Raw genomic sequence first — 18,210 nt, forward strand, 5'->3', positions numbered from 1 at the left:
ACATTGGAGCACGTATAACAAAATCTTGTAAGTTCTGGACCTTTGTAGCCAGGTTATTCAGACCTGCAACCAAACTCTGTGGATCCATGATTCAAACAGGTGTAACCAAAGCCATTCAGAGATTAAGAGGAGAGGAAAAAAAAAAAGGCTGAAGACTGCAGTTTAAGCAAGGAGTACAAATAAGCACTAAGGTGCACTTTCCAAACACAGAAGGAAAAAAAAACCTTTTCATATCCTTTCCTGCTTTAGTGCATAGTTTTAACACATGTTGGGGCCGGCCAAACTGTTATGATTTTCCCAATGGCAGGGAAATCAAAATAACAACGGACTAGCTCTCGGTGATGGGAACTAAAGTGACCGTGACCTGAACCTGACACGACACTGGAAGTAGCCGGGGAGTGTTTCCTACGATGCCCTAGACACCACGCGCCAGCCGGAGATCTAACTACCCCTATCAGAGGAATATACAGGCCTGCCTTACCTCCAGAGATGAACCCCAAAAAGAGATAGCAGCCCCCCACAAATATTGACGGTGAGTCAAGAGGAAAAGACATACGTAGGATGAACAGCAGATTTAGCACAGTGAGGTCCGCTTACTAGATAGCAGAAGTACAGGAAAGAGTCACTTCACGGTCAACTTCAAAACACTACTCAAAAACACCATCCTGAAATTACTTTAAAACTCCAGTGACAACTCATGCCACTGGAGTGGCAATTTCAGTCCACGAGAGCTTCCAGCTACAGAGAGTCACATTGCAAATAGCTGGACAAAAATAGCATTAACTAGAAACAAAATTCAACTTAGCTGAACAGGATCTTGAGGCAGGAGAAAGCAACAGAATGCTACTGATACATTGTTGGCCGGCATCGGACCAGCAGCCAAGCAGCCTTAAATAGGAAACTCCCCTAATGGGTGTCAACAGGTGATCAAGGATAGAAGAAGGCAAATAAGTGGCACTACCATAAAACACCACCGGGGGAGCCCACAAACAGAATTCACAACAAGCTCCACTCTAACCTATTAATCATTTTTAAAAATATCCAATACAATTTAGCTATATTTTTATTTAATTTTCAATTTTTAAAATGACCAGTAATATCACATACAAGGGACAAATACCACTGCACCATGACCAGACACCATATTACCACCATATATTGACCTATAATACCACATACAGGGGACAAATACCACCACACCATGTCCAGACCACATATTACCACCATATAGTGACCGAATAATATCACATACAAGGGACAAATACCACCGCACCATGTCCAGATCACATTACCACCACATGGTGACCAATAATACCACATACAAGGAACAAATACCACCACACCATGACCAGACCACATATTACCACCACAGTGACCGAATAATATCACATACAAGGGACAAATACCACCGCACCATGTCCAGATCACATTGCCACCACATGGTGACCAAAGAACGAATACCACCACACCACGACCAGATCACATATTACCACCACATAGTGACGAAATAGCACATACAAGGAACAAATACTGCCACACCATGGCCAGACAACATATTACCACCACAGTGCAGTGACTGAATATTACAATACTGATCATTAATAAAAAAACACAATACTAATATAATCATAAGTGCCGTTATACACAGGAGATCCTGCCCCATCTGTCACATGATCCTACCCCATCTGTTCAATGATCCTGCCTCATCTGTTCCATGATCCTGCCCCATCTGTCCCGTGATCCTGCCCCATCTGTCCCGTGATCCTGCCCCATCTGTCCCGTGATCCTGCCCCATCTGTCCCGTGATCCTGCCCCATCTGTCCCGTGATCCTGCCCCATCTGTCCCGTGATCCTGCCCCATCTGTCCCGTGATCCTGCCACATCTGTCCCGTGATCCTGCCCCATCTGTCTCCATTGTATCCATCCTGCCCATGATCCTGCACCATGTGTCTCCATCAACCAATCAAGAAAAATGAAGGAACAATATGATCTAAAGTGCAATTTTATTTATAATAACAAAATAGATACATATACAGTATAGACCAAAAGTTTGGACACACCTTCTCATTTAAAGATTTTTCTGTATTTTCATGACTGTGAAAATTGTAAATTCACACTGAAGGCATCAAAACTATGAATTAACACATGTGGAATTTTATACTTAACAAAAAAGTGTGAAACAACTGAAAATATGTCTTATATTCTAGGTTCTTCAAAGTAGCCACCTTTTGCTTTGATGACTGCTTTGCACACTCTTGGCATTCTCTTGATGACCTTCAAGAGGTAGTCCGGAAGACCGGAAATGGTCTTCCAACAATTTTGAAGGAGTTCCCAGAGATGCTTAGCACTTGTTGGCCATTTTGCCTTCACTCTGCGGTCCAGCTCACCCCAAACCATCTCGATTGGGTACAGGTCTGGTGACTGTGGAGGCCAGGTCATCTGGCGTAGCACCCATCACTCTCCTTCTTGGTCGAATAGCCCTTACACAGCCTGGAGGTGTGTTTGGGGTCATTTTCCTGTTGAAAAATAAATGATGGTCCAACTAAACGCAAACTGGATGTAATAGCATGCCGCTGCAAGTATTCAGTATGGTTCAGTCTGCCTTCAATTTTTAATAAATCCCCAACAGTGTCACCAGTAAAGCACCCCCACACCATCACACCTCTTCCTCCATTCTTCACGGTGGGAACCAGGCATGTAGAGTCCGTTCACCTTTTCTGCGTCGCACAAAGACACGTTGGTTGGAACTAAAGATCTCTTGGACTCATCAGACCAAAGCACAGATTTCCACTGGTCTAATGTCCATTCCTTGTGTTCTTTGGCCCAAACAAGTCTCTTCTGCTTGTTGCCTGTCCTTAGCAGTGGTTTCCTAGCAGCTATTTTACCATGAGCACCTGCTGCACAAAGTCTCCTCTTAACAGTTATTGTAGAGATGTGTCTGCTGCTAGAACTCTGTGTGGCATTGACCTGGTCTCTAATCTGAGCTGCTGTTAACCTGCGATTTCTGAGGCTGATGACTCAGATAAACTTATCCTCAGAAGCAGAGGTGACTCTTGGTCTTCCTTTCCTGGGGCGGTCCTCATGTGAGCCAGTTTCTTTGTAGCGCTTGATGGTTTTTGCAACTGCACTTGGGGACACTTTCAATGTTTTCCCAATTTTTCGGACTGACTGACCTTCATTTCTTAAAGTAATGATGGCCACTCGTTTTTCTTTACTTAGCTGCTTTTTTATTGCCATAATACAAATTCTAACAGTGTATTCAGTAGGACTATCAGCTGTGTATCCACCAGACTTCTGCACAACACAGCTGATGGTCCCAACCCCATTTATAAGCCAAGAAATCCCACTTATTAAACCTGACAGGGCACACCTGTGAAGTGAAAACCATTCCCAGTGACTACCTCTTGAAACTCATCAAGAGAATGCCAAGAGTGTGCAAAGCAGTCATCAAAGCAAAAGGTGGCTACTTTGAAGATCCTAGAATATAAGACATAATTTCAGTTGTTTCACACTTTTTTGTTAAGTATATAATTCCACATGTGTTAATTCATAGTTTTGATGCCTTCAGTGTGAATGTACAATTTTCATAGTCATGAAAATACAGAAAAATCTTTAAATGAGAAGGTGTGTCCAAACTTTTGGTCTGTACTGTACAAAATAACAATATCATGAAATATTCTACAAAAGTGTAAGAAATACATACAATATAATAACACCTAGTTAAAGGGACTGGCTGCAAATCATGAAAAAAGATAGGACCACACATCTATAAATATTACATGTTTCAATAACACATCCTATCCAATTTGGAGGCAACAGAAGAAAATATCGATAAAAATTACACATAGTTGTCTCCTAAATTATTACAAAAATGGTTGCGCTGAATGTAGCAATATGCAGGAGCACATGTAACAGTAATAGTGTGCAAGTGCTCAACTATAAAATATGCACTCGTAGTCATCAAAAGCAGGAGCATATAAATTGTGATAAATTACCAATAACATTGTGCCCAAAAAATAGAACATACTAATAATACCATACAATGTTCAACTATAAATTATGCTGCAATGCAAGTATTATCCTGCTCAACAATAATATACCATGTAATTGGAGTTTCATAAATGTAACCATAGTTTACCTGCAGTCATTTTGCAACCTAGATGTGTGGTCTTCCGGCTCACCACCACGCGCGTTTCACCGCCTCTGCAGTTTTGTCATGTGTCTCCATACTGCCCTGTGATTCCACCCCATCTGTCTCCATCCTTGTTGTGAATTCCGTTCTGGAGCTCCCTCCTGTGGTTGCTAATGGTATTTTTGTGAGTTCTGCCCTTGGACTCCCTCTGGTGGTTTCTAGTGGAACTGCTGCTCCTTTAGGCTAGGTTCAGATTGCGTTAGTGCAATCCGTTTAGCGCGAGCGTTAGCGGATTGCGCTAACGCAATGTCTTTTTCGGGGCCGCGTTCACGGGTCGCGTTAACGTCCCCGCTCTCGCAGATCCCCGATCAGCGAGAGCGGGGAACGGACCTCTGGCGCGTCGCGGACGCTGCGAGCAGCGTCCGAGGCGCGCTACAAAAGACCGGCACATCGCTAGCGCGTGCCGAAAATGACACGCGCTAGCAATGCGCTCTAACATTGCCGGCAATGGGAGCGCTAACGGATGCGGTGCACGGCGTTAATTTCGCCGTGCAACGCTGTCCGTTAGCGCTATCCCATTAACGCAATGGGAACCTAGCCTTAGGTAGCTGTAGCAGCTGCCTTCACTAATCGCCTTGCCTGGGTTTGTTATTTAAACCTGCTCTGGGCTTTAGTTCATGCCAGCTGTCAATGTTCTTGGTTGGATTTGGTTCTCTCCTTGGATTTCTCATATGGCCTGTCCTTGTCAGCAAAAGATAAGTTTTTGCTAGTTCTTGTTTGTCCATTTGCTTTGGACTCTATTGCTCTGCAAATATGTCTCTTTTTGTCCAGCTTGTCACTATGTCATATTCAGGCTAGCTGGAAGCTCTGGGGAAGCAGATTTGCCCCTCCACACCGTGAGTCGGTGTGGAGTTCATTTTTGTAAACTCTGCGTGGATTTTGTAGTTTTTAATACTGACCGCACAGTATCCTTTTCTCTCTGTCTATCAAGTTTAGTATTGGCCTCCTTTGCTGAAATCTGATTTCATTTCTGTGTACGTCATTTCCCTCTCCACTCACAGTCAATATTTGTGGGGGGCTGTCTTTCCTTTGGGGGTTTTCTCTGAGGCAAGATAGCTTTCTGTTTCCTTCTTTAGGGGTAGTTAGTTCTTAGGCTGTGACGAGGTGTCTAGGGAGAGTCAGGAACATCCCACGGCTATTACTAGTGTTGTTGTTAGGATTAGGAACTGCGGTCAGTAGAGATACCACCTCCTCAGAGCTCGTCCCATGTTGCGTTTTAGCCACCAGGTCATATCAGTGTGGCTCCTTAACCACCAGGTCATAACACATCCTGACCCGTGATCCTGCCCCAACTGTCTCCATCATGCCCCATCTGTTTCCATCCTGCCACATCTATCTCCATCCTGCCCCATGATCCTGCCACCTGTCTCTCATCCTACCACCTGTGTTTTCCATCCTGCCACCGTGTCTCCCATCCTTCCACCGTGTCTCCCATCCTTCCACCGTGTCTCCCATCCTTCCACCGTGTCTCCCATCCTGCCACCGTGTCTCCCATCCTGCCACCGTGTCTCCCATCCTGCCACCGTGTCTCCCATCCTGCCACCGTGTCTCCCATCCTTCCACCGTGTCTCCCATCCTTCCACCGTGTCTCCCACCCTTCCACCGTGTCTCCTGTCCAGCCCCTGCGTCTCCCGTCCAGCCCCCATGTCTCCCGTCCAGCCTCCCGTGTCTCCCGTCCAGCCCCCATGTCTCCCGTCCAGCCTCCCGTGTCTCCCGTCCAGCACCCGTGTCTCCCGTCCAGCACCCGTGTCTCCTGTCCAGTCCTGTGTCTCCCTTCCATGTGTGTAGGTTTTCTGGCACCCAGGGCAAGAATTCATTTTGGTGCCTTCCCCCCCCCCCCCAAGGACATATGCGATTTGCACATTTAGAATATATACTCAGAAGAAAGCAGTCATAGGGCCAAAGTATATGAAAATACAAAACAACTTTATTAATATTAACAGGCATAAAATGGCAGATGGGAAATCCCCCGTGCCGAACTCAGCACACACAATGGGACAGGTGCAGGTGCATGAGGCCGTACCAATCAAACAGCAGTGCTATCCATCAGTAAAGAGTATAGAAAAAAGTATTAACCAGCAGTAATAACTAACAGCACTGACATTCAGTGTGCCTAATTTACACAATAATGCGTTGAATATACATACCAATAGGCAAAAATATCAAAAGACCACAGGCACACCGCTCCCGTCCACCACGACGCGCGTTTCGGCTAATAACTTCCTCAGGGGGCGTGTCCATGATTGCATGGACACAGGTTATATACTTACAAGGCCGGAAATAGAAGCGCATAATATCCCAGTCATCGTACCCGCCGGTCATCAACCACTCGGCGCGCGGCATCGGAAATACCCGGGCCCATGTGATCCTGAGCCGCAACCCCGCAATAGCCAAGAACGGAAGTGTCGTGCCCGGGCATGCGCACAAGATACAGCGCGGCCATCTTACTAGAGGGCATCTATCGCATCCCGGTAACAGAGTTGAGGGCAAAAATAATAAACTGAAATTACATTTAAAGTGTCACTATCCGACCCAGAAAGGAAAAGGGGACTGTGGAAACCCAGAACAATAACAAAACATATATTGTTTTTGAATCAAAAGGAACAAAAACAAAAACATACATCACCAACATTAAAGGGAACCTATCACCCCCAAAATGGCTGGTGAGGTAAGCTCACCGGCATCAGGGGCTTATCTACAGCATTCTGTAATGCTGTAGATAAGCCCCCGATGTTACCTGAAAGAGGAGAAAAAGATGTTAGATTATACTCACCCAGGGGCGGTCCCGGTGCGGTCAGATCGGATGGGTGTCTCCGGTCCGCTCCGGCGCCTCCCATCTTCATTCCATGACGTCCTCTTCGGGTCTTTACGCCGCGGCTCCGGCGCAGGCGTACTTTGTCTGCCCTGTTGAGGGCACAGCAAAGTACTGCAGTGCGCAGGCGCCGGAAAGGTCAGAGAGGGCAAAGTACGCCTGCGCCGGAGCCGCGGCGTAAAGACCCGAAGAGGACGTCATGGAATGAAGATGGGAGGCGCCGGAGCGGACCGGAGACACCCATCCGACCTGACCGCACCGGGACCGCCCCTGGGTGAGTATAATCTAACATCTTTTTCTCCTCTTTCAGGTAACATCGGGGGCTTATCTACAGCATTACAGAATGCATTACAGAATGCTGTAGATAAGCCCCTGATGCCGGTGAGCTTACCTCACCAGCCATTTTGGGGGTGATAGGTTCCCTTTAACACACAATACTTTATATCAAAGTGGGGAAAGAAGAGACCAATGGGAACATTATTCATTGGATCAGGGCAAATCATATCAGCCATCGCCCTTAAATCACCATTTACAGAATGATGCCACATATATATACACATATACAGTATATTCAAATGTCAATTCAATATTTATATTCCACATTTAATATGCACATACATATATAGAACCGTCCCACGTATCAGGACAGAAAAATTTTGTACATCAACGTACAATTGTTGATAGTAGAAACAATATCCGTGGCGATTGGCTTTAGTCCGAAATCCAATCATCTTCTTATCGTATCCCTCAAGATGGTCCATCAATAAACCGTACCACAGTCACAGATACTAAAATAAAATACAACCCATTAAAATCATATAAAATAAATGTATGCGGAGAAACAAGCACAGAGAGGATCTCTGATCTCGGACTAAAGCCAATCGCCACAGATATTGTTTCTGCCATTTTATGACTGTTAACATTAATAAAGTTGTTTTGTATTTTTATATATTTTGGCCCTATGACTGCTTTCTTCTGAGTATATATTCTTAATGAATGAGCAGTTGGTCTGGTATGGTCCTGTCCAGTCATACGATTATTGCGGCTAATTAATTTACAAATGAGGTCAATGTTATACTATTGACTGGCATGCTTTCCACTAAGTATTTTTGATTTGCACATTTAGTCATGTACTGACGAGCTGCTCTGCCTAATGCTCTCAATGATCAGTGATAAACTGAGAGCAGCAGGAAGAGAAGCTCGTTGTCACAGGACCATAAGTATGAAAGTCGCATATAAGTGAAGTGTCCATGTGACGACTACTGGAACCTGCAGAGCTGAATCCTGGCATCGCAGCTTCTGAATTCTCACAACTAGTGATGAGCGAGGATACTCGTTGCTCGGGTTTTCCCGAGCACGCTTGGGTGATCTCCGAGTATTTGTTAGTGTTCGGAGATTTAGTTTTCATCACCGCAGCTGAATGATTTACAGCTATTAGCCAGTCTGAGTACATGTGGGTGTTGCCTGGTTGCTAGGGAATCCCCACATGTAAACAAGCTGGCTAGTAGCTGTAAATCATTCAGCTGCGGCGATGAAAACTAAATCTCTGAGCACTAACAAATACTCGGAGACCACCCAAGCGTACTCGAGAAAACCTGAGCAACGAGTATACTTGCTCATCACTACTCACAACTAATGCACTGCACACTTTTAGGATTCTCCCTGGCTGGTGGACGGCCATGTCAGCACAAGCATGTGATTTGTATACTTCTGACCACATTCCGACTAGACGTGCCCGGCCTCGCTCAGTTCATTTTCATTGAGTGAGGCCACATATGTCTAGTCAGCATGTGACCGCATGTGTGTAAATCGCCAGCACGAGAGAATCCTGACAGCGTGCAGAGCGCACTGTGAGAAGTCAGAAGTCTGCAGTCACAAAGAATGACTGCAGACTCATTACAAACCTGGACATCCCCTTTAATGCTCCTAACATAAATAAAAACTTGAGAGTTAGCATCACAAATAACGTTTACATCCAGGTACCTTATAGATGACGTCGCCTCTGGAGCCGATCTCCTTCTTTTCTTCATCTTGTCCAGACCCCATGATGAGTTTTCTCATCCACAGCCGTCTCTGCAGACTTCCATCTTCTCCGCTCTTTTGCAGAAAATCTCCACATGATGTCCTTAAAGATACAAGTGTCATTATAATGCTCCTGAATAAAAAATTGCCCCTCACTATATTGTCTGCACAAAATATGACCCCCACAATGTCCCTCTTATGGTACATGCTCTTCACACTGACCTCTTTTTTTCCATACCGGCCCCCCTATTCACACTGTCCTCTCACACTGTGTCCTGCCATAGGCAGCATCAATAGTAAAAAGAGAAAGAAAGCGAACGAGAGAGAATTTCCCTGACGAGAAATTCTTCCACGCATGCTCTCTTTGAAAAAACGGGACCAATCGCTGGATTCCTGCTTTTCACACGCAGCGACGCATCCTGCGCCCATAGGCTACTATTGTAGCCAGTGACGGGCAGCGCAGGATGCGTCGCTGACTGTTTTTCCGACGTCCAGAAAAACCGTTCCTATGAAGTTTTTCTCTGCCCAACGGACCGTTTTTTTTTATGCAGGATCCAGTGAAAGACGGATGAAACGGATGGCCATCCGTCACAATCCGTCGCTAATACAAGTCTATGGGAAAATGCAGGATCCCGCATTCTCAAAAAACGACGGATTGTGACGGGAGCTGAAAGACGGAAGTGTGAAAGAGGCCTAAGGCAACTTTCACACTAACGTCGGTATGGGTCCGTCGCTATGCGTCGGGCTTACGTACCAACGCACGTTGTGAAATTTATGCACGACGTGGGCAGCGGATGCAGTTTTTCAACGCATCCGCTGCCCAGTCTAAAGTCCGGGGCGGAGTTTCGGTCGCGCATGCGCGGTAGAAAATGGCGGATGCGACGGACAAAAAAAGTTCACTTGAACGTTTTTTCATGCCGACTGTCCGCCAAAACACGACGGATCCGTTGCTAATACAAGTCTATGGGAAAAAAACGCATCCTGCGGGCACATTTGCAGGATCCGTTTTTTTCCCAAAACGACGGATTGATAAAAACGCAAGTGTGAAAGTAGCCTAAGTCTCCTCACCTCGACATGCTTAACATGTCACTCTCTGCAAGGAGAAACGATACTTCTTAGATCCCGATCAGACGCCTCTCACTCAGCCAAACCGGACCTCCACTTTGCACTGAAGAGGGGCATTGCTCTGGAATTCTTCAACGGATCCGACTGATTCTGATTGTTTTTTCGTGACATATTGTACTTCATGTTAATGGTAAAATTTCTTCGATATAACTTGCGTTTATTTATGAAAAAGAATGGAAATTTGGCAAAAAGTTTGAAAATGTAGCAATTTTCAAACTTTTAATTTTTGTACACTTAAATCAGAGAGTCATATCGCACAAAATGGGCAATATATAACATTTCCAACATGTCTACTTTGTTGGGTGTGTGCGCGTGTTCAGGATGGTGAGGTACCCTAAGGTAATGCTTATTAATATCTTTCCCTGGATTATACATTATATGCACTTAGCACTTTATCATTTTCCAGTAATGCTCAGTGTTTAAGGGAGTTTCCTATGTGCATGAGTGGATCCTTCCCTAAGTTCATTTTTTGGCACTTAAGCACTTTATATATTTTTTTGCAATATTGCACAACCTTCATGGGATTTCCACTTGTTATCATATAATTGTATTTTTACACTTTGGCACGTATTTTTTATATTTTTCTCTTGTAGAATAATTTCAGGGAATTATTTATACCCCAATTTTGGGGATAATTACCTTGCACAGATCCGTTAGTGATCGTTATACCAATTGTGCTTATGGGTTTATTCTCCTTTTAAATATATAATATATACTGTCCTGATTCGCACACAGTTTGTTTACATATAATTTTTTATATTATTATATCTTTCTGTATCGCTGCTACTAATAAAGATATTATTTTATATGATTCAGTCTGGTCTTCCTGGTGCATCCATAGCTCTGGTGGTTGGGTTGTTTTTACATCAGCACAATCTTGGAAACATAATTTTTTTTGTTAGGACATTATAAGGGTTAAAAGTTGACCAGCGATTTTTCATTTTTCCAACAAAATTTACAAAACCATTTTTTAGGGACCACCTCACATTTGAAGTGAGTTTTTGGGGGCCAATATAACAAAAAACACCCCAAAATGACACCATTCTAAAAACTGCACCCCTCAAGGTGCGCAAAACCACATTCAAGAAGTTTATTAACCCTTCAGGTGCTTCACGAGGACTAAAGCAATGTGGAAGGAAAAAATTAACATTTTTACTTTTTCACAAATTTTTTTACTTTGGAACCAATTTTTTTTATTTTCACATGGGTGTCAGGAGAAAATGGACCAAAACATTTGTTGTACAATTTCTCCTGAGTACGCCGATACCCCGTATTTGGGGAAAAGCCACTGTTTGGGTGCATGGTAGGGCTCAGAATGGAGGAAGCACCATTTGACTTTTTGAACGCAAAATTGGCTGGTATCAATGGTGGTGCCATGTTGCATTTGGAGACCCCAGATGTATTTAAACAGTGGAACCCCCCAATTCTAACTCGAACCCTAACCCCAACACACCCCTAATCCCAGCCTTAACCATAACCCTAACCACAATCCTAACCTCAACACACCCTTAACCCTAATCCCAACCCTAACCACAAACCCAACCCTAACTGTAATCCCAACCACAACCACAACCCTAGCCCAACTCTAACTTTAGCCCAACCCTGACCCTAATTTTTGCCCAACTCACTTTAGCCCAACCCTAATGGAAAATGGAAATAAATAAATTTTTTTATTTTATTATTTTTAGCTAACTAAGGCGGTGATAAAGGGGGGTTTGATTTACTATTTTTTTTATTTTGATCAGTGTTATAGGGTCTATCACAGTGATCAAATTGAACAAATAGGAAAAATTTCCTATTGGTGCCGGCTGGCAGATCTCGGCAGGTACACTACGCATGCACCTGCCATTTTCTCCCGGAAGAAGATGCCGGCGGCCTGGGGGACTTCACGGGGGATTGCAGGGACAGCGTAGGTACACATCAGAGGAGAGAGAAATTAAATGGAAAATCTGACTTTTTTTAATTTTATACCATTAGTAACGACGATCGCACCACCGGGGTCGGTAAAAACCGACCCGAATCATGTTCTCTGGGGTCTCGGCTACCCCTGGTAGTCAAAACCCCAGAGAAATTCTGACTCTGGAGGACCATATGCCCTTATTCCTCATCGCCGTTAAAAAGCGGTGCTGTGGTTTAAGTACCCTTAACTGCCGCTGTTAAAAGGCATATCGGCAGTCGTTAAGGGGTCAAACTTTTCTCCATATTGTTTTCTATGAAGTTTATGTTGTTTTTATAATTTCATCTTTCTCCATTCAGGTTCCTACAATAAAGGATCCTCTGCTGATAACGTCTCTGCGGGAATCTTCCTGATTAATGTGTCAGGGATGAATAAGGACAGAGGCAAAATGGTGGAGAGGATAATAAACCTCACCCTGGAGATAATCTTCCATCTTACCGGAGAGGTGAGAGGCTCTGATGTCATCACATGACCTCATTATCTATGGGAATAACAGGTGATATGACCGGAGAGGTGAGAGGTTCTGATGTCATCACATGACCTCATTATCTATGGGAATAGCGGGATATGACCAGAGAGGTGAGAGGTTCTGATGTCATCACATGACCTCATTATCTATGGGAATAGCGGGATATGACCAGAGAGGTGAGAGGCTCTGATGTCATCACATGACGTCATTATCTATGGGAATAACAGGTGATATGACCGGAGAGGTGAGAGGCTCTGATGTCATCACATGACCTCATTATCTATGGGAATAGCGGGATATGACCAGAGAGGTGAGAGGCTCTGATGTCATCACATGACGTCATTATCTATGGGAATAACAGGTGATATGACTGGAGAGGTGATTGACTCTGGAGATGTCTGTAGTGATATTATTAATGTCTCCACACTTAGGATTACACAGTAGTGAAGGCCTCTAGTGATCGCTGTCAGGCCCCTGTGTTTGAAGGACGAGGAGGAACCCTGAGCCCAATCCCGAGGCCTCCACCTCACCCCCAGACACACGAGGACATCAATGACCAGAAGATCCTAGAACTGACTAACAAGATGATTGAGCTGCTGACTGGAGAGGTGACACTGCTGGGAATGCTGGGACATTATACAGGACAGCACTGGAGGATTCTGGGTGATGACGGTATCATTGTTTGTGTCAGGTTCCTATAAGGTGTCAGGACGTCACCGTCTATTTCTCCATGGAGGAGTGGGAGTATCTAGAAGGACACAAGGATCGGTACCAGGAGGTGATGATGGAGGAGCACCGGCCCCGCACATCACCAGGTAATAGACAGGACTAAATACACACGGCCTATAATTCTCTGTATGTAATAATGATGTCAGTCCTGTCTGTGTCTCCTCAGTTCTCTCCAGTCAGAGGACAACCCCAGAGAGATGTCCCGCTCCTCCTCCTCCTCCACAGGATCATCAGGTAGGTGGAGATCTCCCTATGATGTGTAGACGGCTGTGACGTCCTTGTGTTCAGTCTTGTTTTCTCCTCCAGTATTATATGTTTTATACTTGTGTAATGAGAGCGGTGGAGACGGCAGGATCACAGCTGACCACAGACATCACATGTCCGGATCCTCTCATTATTATTCCCGGGGACTTCTCCGATCATCGGGACTTTTGCAATATTTGTTTTGCAGCTTTTGGATCCGAATGAAAATCTGAACAATATTAATGGTCCAGAGAGAAATGTGAGGAGCGATCAGCGGTGTAAAGAGGAGACCCCTAATGTGAGGGGCAATCAGCAGTGTAAAGAAGAGACCCCTAATGTGAGGAGCGATCAGCGGTGTAAAGAGGAAACCCCGACAGTGAGGGGCGATCAGCGGTGTAAAGAGGAGACCCCTAATGTGAGGGGTGATCAGCGGTGTAAAGAGGAGACCCCTAATGTGAGAGACGATCAGTGGTGTAAAGAGGAGACCCCTACAGATCACTGTCCAGGTGAGGGTCTTCAGATGAATATTCACTTTCAGCATAATGTGAATTGATAACGATGTGCTCCTGTTATATGTGATGTCACAGGTCGACATTTATAATATGGATGATAATATAATTATTTTTAGTACAAAATTATATGTCTGGTTTTATCAGTATTTCATTTATTACTTCTGTAGCCACTGGAGGCTGCAATTTTTATTAGCCAGTGTGTAACTGTCTGACATCCTGTGCTCGGGGGCGGCCGTATTTGTGGTGTGTTTGTGGGTATAGGAGACTGCAACCGGTGTCCGACCAATCTCCTACATTGTGGCTGCCTCCAGCTGTGAAATGGGCATGCTTTAACCCCTTAATGACCGCCGACACGGCGGCAGTTAAAGGGTACTTATTCCTCAGTGCAGCTTTTTAATGGCACTGAGAAATAAGGGTATAGCGCCCCCTAGCATCAGACAATCTCCAGGGTCTCGGCTACTGGGGGTAGCTGAGACCCCGGAGAACATGATTCTGGTCGGTTTCTACCGTCCCTAGCGTTCCAATCGCCGTTATTCACCAAATAACGGCGACCCCAAAGAAGAAAAAAAAAAAAAAAAAGATCTAGCACATCAGAGGAAAGAGAAATGGGCCCCCCGAGCCCCACTGGTACCCCCGGCATTCCCCAGTCCCTTCGGCTGTGTCCTCGAGCCCTCGCAATCTTTTTCCGGGAAGAAAATGGTGGGCACATGCACAGTTCGCCCACCGAGATCTGCCAGCCGGCACCCGGCAACAACAGGAGATTTTTCCTATTGGTTTATTTTGATCACCGTGATAATCCCTATCGCAGTGATCAAAATAAAAAAAATAGTTATTCAAACTCCCCTTTATAAACCCCTTGGGTAAAAATAATAAAATATATATTTTTTTTTTCAATTAGGGTTAGGGTTGGGGCTAAGGTTAAGGTTGTGGTTAGGGTTATGGTTAGGTTTAGGGTACTGGGTGTGTTGGGATTAGGCCTGTGTTAGGGTTGGAGTTGGAGTGGGGTGTTTCCACTGTTTAGGTACATCAATTTTGTGTTCAAAAAGTCATAAACGGATTATTTATTTATTATTATTTATTATTCCCTCCTTTCTGAAAACTGTCATGCGCCCAAACAGTGGCTTTCTCCACATATGGGGTATCGGCGTACTTAGGAGAAATAGCACAACAAATTTTGTGGTCCATTTTCTCCTGAAGGGTTAATAAACGTCTTCAATGTGGTTTTGAGTACCCTGAGGGGTGTAGTTTTTAGAATGGTGTCACTTTTGGGTATTTTCTGTCATATAGGCTCCTCAAAGTCACTTCAAATGTGATGTGGTCCCTAAAAAAATGATTTTGCTATAACTTCCTAACCAAAAAAGATCCAAAATTATTCTGCGGTAAAGTAGACGTGGAAAATGTTATTTATTAACTACACTGTGTTCCAAATTATTATGCAACTGACATTTTTATTGGATTTTCCTAAATGGTCGGTGCAAATGACAGTCAGTCTAATAAAAGTCATCACCCGTTAGATTATACATTGAATTTTATTGAAGAAACCTCCCAATGATAACAGTATAATCTCCAAAATGAATAAAAACTTAAAATGCACTGTTCCAAATTATTAGGCACAGTAGAATTTCTAAACATTTGATATGTTTTAAAGAACTGAAAATGCTCATTTGTGGAATTTGCAGCATTAGGAGGTCACATTCACTGAACAAAAAATCTATTTAACTCCAACACCTCCTAACAGGCCAAGTTACATGTTAACATCGGACCCTTCTTTGATATCACCTTCACAATTCTTGCATCCATTGAACTTGTGAGTTTTTGGAGAGTTTCGGCTTGTATTTCTTCCCTCCCTGAGCTGCTGTTTTGATGTGAGCTGCCTCCCACCCTCATAGATCTTTTGCTTGATGATACTCCAAAGGTTCTCTATAGGGTTGTGGTCAGGGGAAGATGGTGGCCACACCATGAGTTTATCTCCTTTTATGCCCATAGCAGCCAATGAGGTATTCTTTGCAGCATGAGATGGTGCATTGTCATGCATGAAGATGATTTTGCTCCTGAAGGCACGTTTCTGCTTTTTATACCATGGAGGAAAGTTGTCAGTCAGAAACTCTATACAGTATACTTTACAGAGGTAATTTTCACACCTTCAGGAACCTTAAAGTTCCCTACCAGCTGTTTCTCCATGATTCCGGCCCAAAACATGACTCCTCCACCTCCTCGCTGACGTTGCAGCCTTGTTGGGACATGGTGGCCATCCACCAACCATCCACTACTCCATCCATTTGGACCATCCAGGGTTGCTCAACGCTTATCAGTAATCAAGATTGTTTGGAAATTAGTCTTCACGTATGTGTGGGCCCAATGCAACCATTTCTGTTTGTGAACACTGTTTAAGGGTGGCCGAATAGTACCGTATTTTCCGGCGTATAAGACGACTTTTTAACCCCCGAAAATCTTCTTAAAAGTCGGGGGTCGTCTTATACGCCGGGAATCGTCGTGTACGCCGGTGTATATGGTGGGTGGGGAGGGGGAGTGATCCTGATGACGAGGGGGCGTCTCACAGGAAAGTGAGTAATCCCCATTACCTTATCCTAGCGGTGCAGCGTGGGGGTGTCAGTGCTGGGAGCGGCGGCGGCTGCTGTGTTCTGGTGCGGCGGCTCCTCTTCTGTGTGGGGCCTCTGTGCTGTGAGGTGGCGGCGGCAGCGGCGTATCTTTATCCAGTTGGGGCTCCTCCGGCATCTCCTTAGCCCTGGAGGCCCCGCCGCAACTCCATCGGTGCAATGTGGTGGCCTCCGGGAAAATGGCCGCTGCTCAGATTCAGATCTCGTGTCCCGAGATTTCGGGACGAGATCTGAATCTGAGCAGCGGCCATTTTCCCGGAGGCCACCGCATCGCACCTATTGAGCTGCCTCCGGGAAAATGGCCGCTGCATTGCACCGATGGAGTTGCGGCGGGGCCTCCAGGGCTAAGGAGATGCCGGAGGAGCCCCAACTGGATAAAGATATGCCGCCGCCACCGCCACCTCACAGCACAGAGGCCCCACACAGAAGAGGAGCCGCCGCACCAGAGCACAGCAGCCGCCGCACCAGAGCACAGCAGCCGCCGCCGCCGCCACTCCCAGCACTGAGACCCCCACGCTGCACCGCTACGATAAGGTAATGGGGGATACTCACTTTCCTGTGAGATGCCCCCTCGGCATCAGGATCACTCCCCCCCCCCCCCCAAAAGGCACATATTCACCGGCCCTATAAGACGACATAGGGTGTATAAGAAGACCCCCGACTTTTAAGAAGATTTTATATTTTAACTGGTAAAGTTGGGGGGTCGTCTTATACGCCCAGTCGTCTTATACGCCGGAAAATACGGTAGGTTTATGCACCACAGCAAGCCTTTGAAGGATCCTACACCTTGAGGTTCGAGGGACTCCAGAGGCATCAGCAGCTTCAAATATCTGTTTTCTGCTTTGTAATGGCTTTTTAGCAGCTGCTCTCTTAATCCAATGAACTTGCCTGGCAGAAATCTTCCTCATTATGCCTTTATCAGCATAAACACATCTGAGCTCAGATACAGCCACAAATCTCTTAACACTACAATGATCACACTTAAGTTTTCGGGAAATTTCTAATGTTTTCATCCCTTCACCAAGGCATTGCATTATTTGATGCTTTTCGGCAGCAGAGAGATCCTTTTTCTTTCCAATGTTACTTGAAAACTGTGACCTGCTTAATAATGTGGAACATCATTTTTAAGTAGTTTTCCATTAATTAGAATCATCTGGAAAACCAATTATCACATGTGTTTAAGATTGATTTCAGTGATCCATTGAGCCCTGAGACACAATACCATCCACGAGTTTATTTGAAAAACAAAACAAATAAACACAAGTTATATCGAAGAAATTTGACTACTATCATAAAGTACAACATGTCACAATAAAACAGTTTCAGAATCAGTGGGACCCGTTGAAGCATTCCAGAGTTATGACCTCATAAAGTGACACTGGTCAGAATTGTAAAAATTGTCCTGGTCATGAAGGTGAAAACAGGCTTCCGGGCAAAATAGTTAATCAATTTACCGTATTTTCGCTTTGTAAGATGCTCCGGATTATAAGATGCACCCCAAATTTTGAGGAGAAAAATAGGAAAAAAACTT

At 44.8% G+C, this 18,210-nt stretch overlaps 1 protein-coding gene across 1 annotated transcript in view; it reads left to right on the forward strand.

Moving 5' to 3' along the window:
- The window catches only part of LOC143793433 (uncharacterized), a 59,122-nt gene that overhangs the window by 26,458 nt on the left and 14,454 nt on the right, over positions 1-18,210 (forward strand). Inside the window, exons 2-6 of the mRNA XM_077280393.1 lie at positions 12,408-12,553; positions 13,009-13,185; positions 13,269-13,392; positions 13,473-13,540; positions 13,758-14,055. Of these exons, the coding sequence (XP_077136508.1) occupies positions 12,476-12,553; positions 13,009-13,185; positions 13,269-13,392; positions 13,473-13,540; positions 13,758-14,055 (745 nt within the window). The 5' untranslated portion in view covers positions 12,408-12,475. The remainder of the gene's footprint in view (positions 1-12,407; positions 12,554-13,008; positions 13,186-13,268; positions 13,393-13,472; positions 13,541-13,757; positions 14,056-18,210) is intronic.

This window comes from Ranitomeya variabilis, chromosome 1 (assembly GCF_051348905.1).
Source record: "Ranitomeya variabilis isolate aRanVar5 chromosome 1, aRanVar5.hap1, whole genome shotgun sequence".
Lineage (NCBI taxonomy): Eukaryota > Metazoa > Chordata > Amphibia > Anura > Dendrobatidae > Ranitomeya > Ranitomeya variabilis.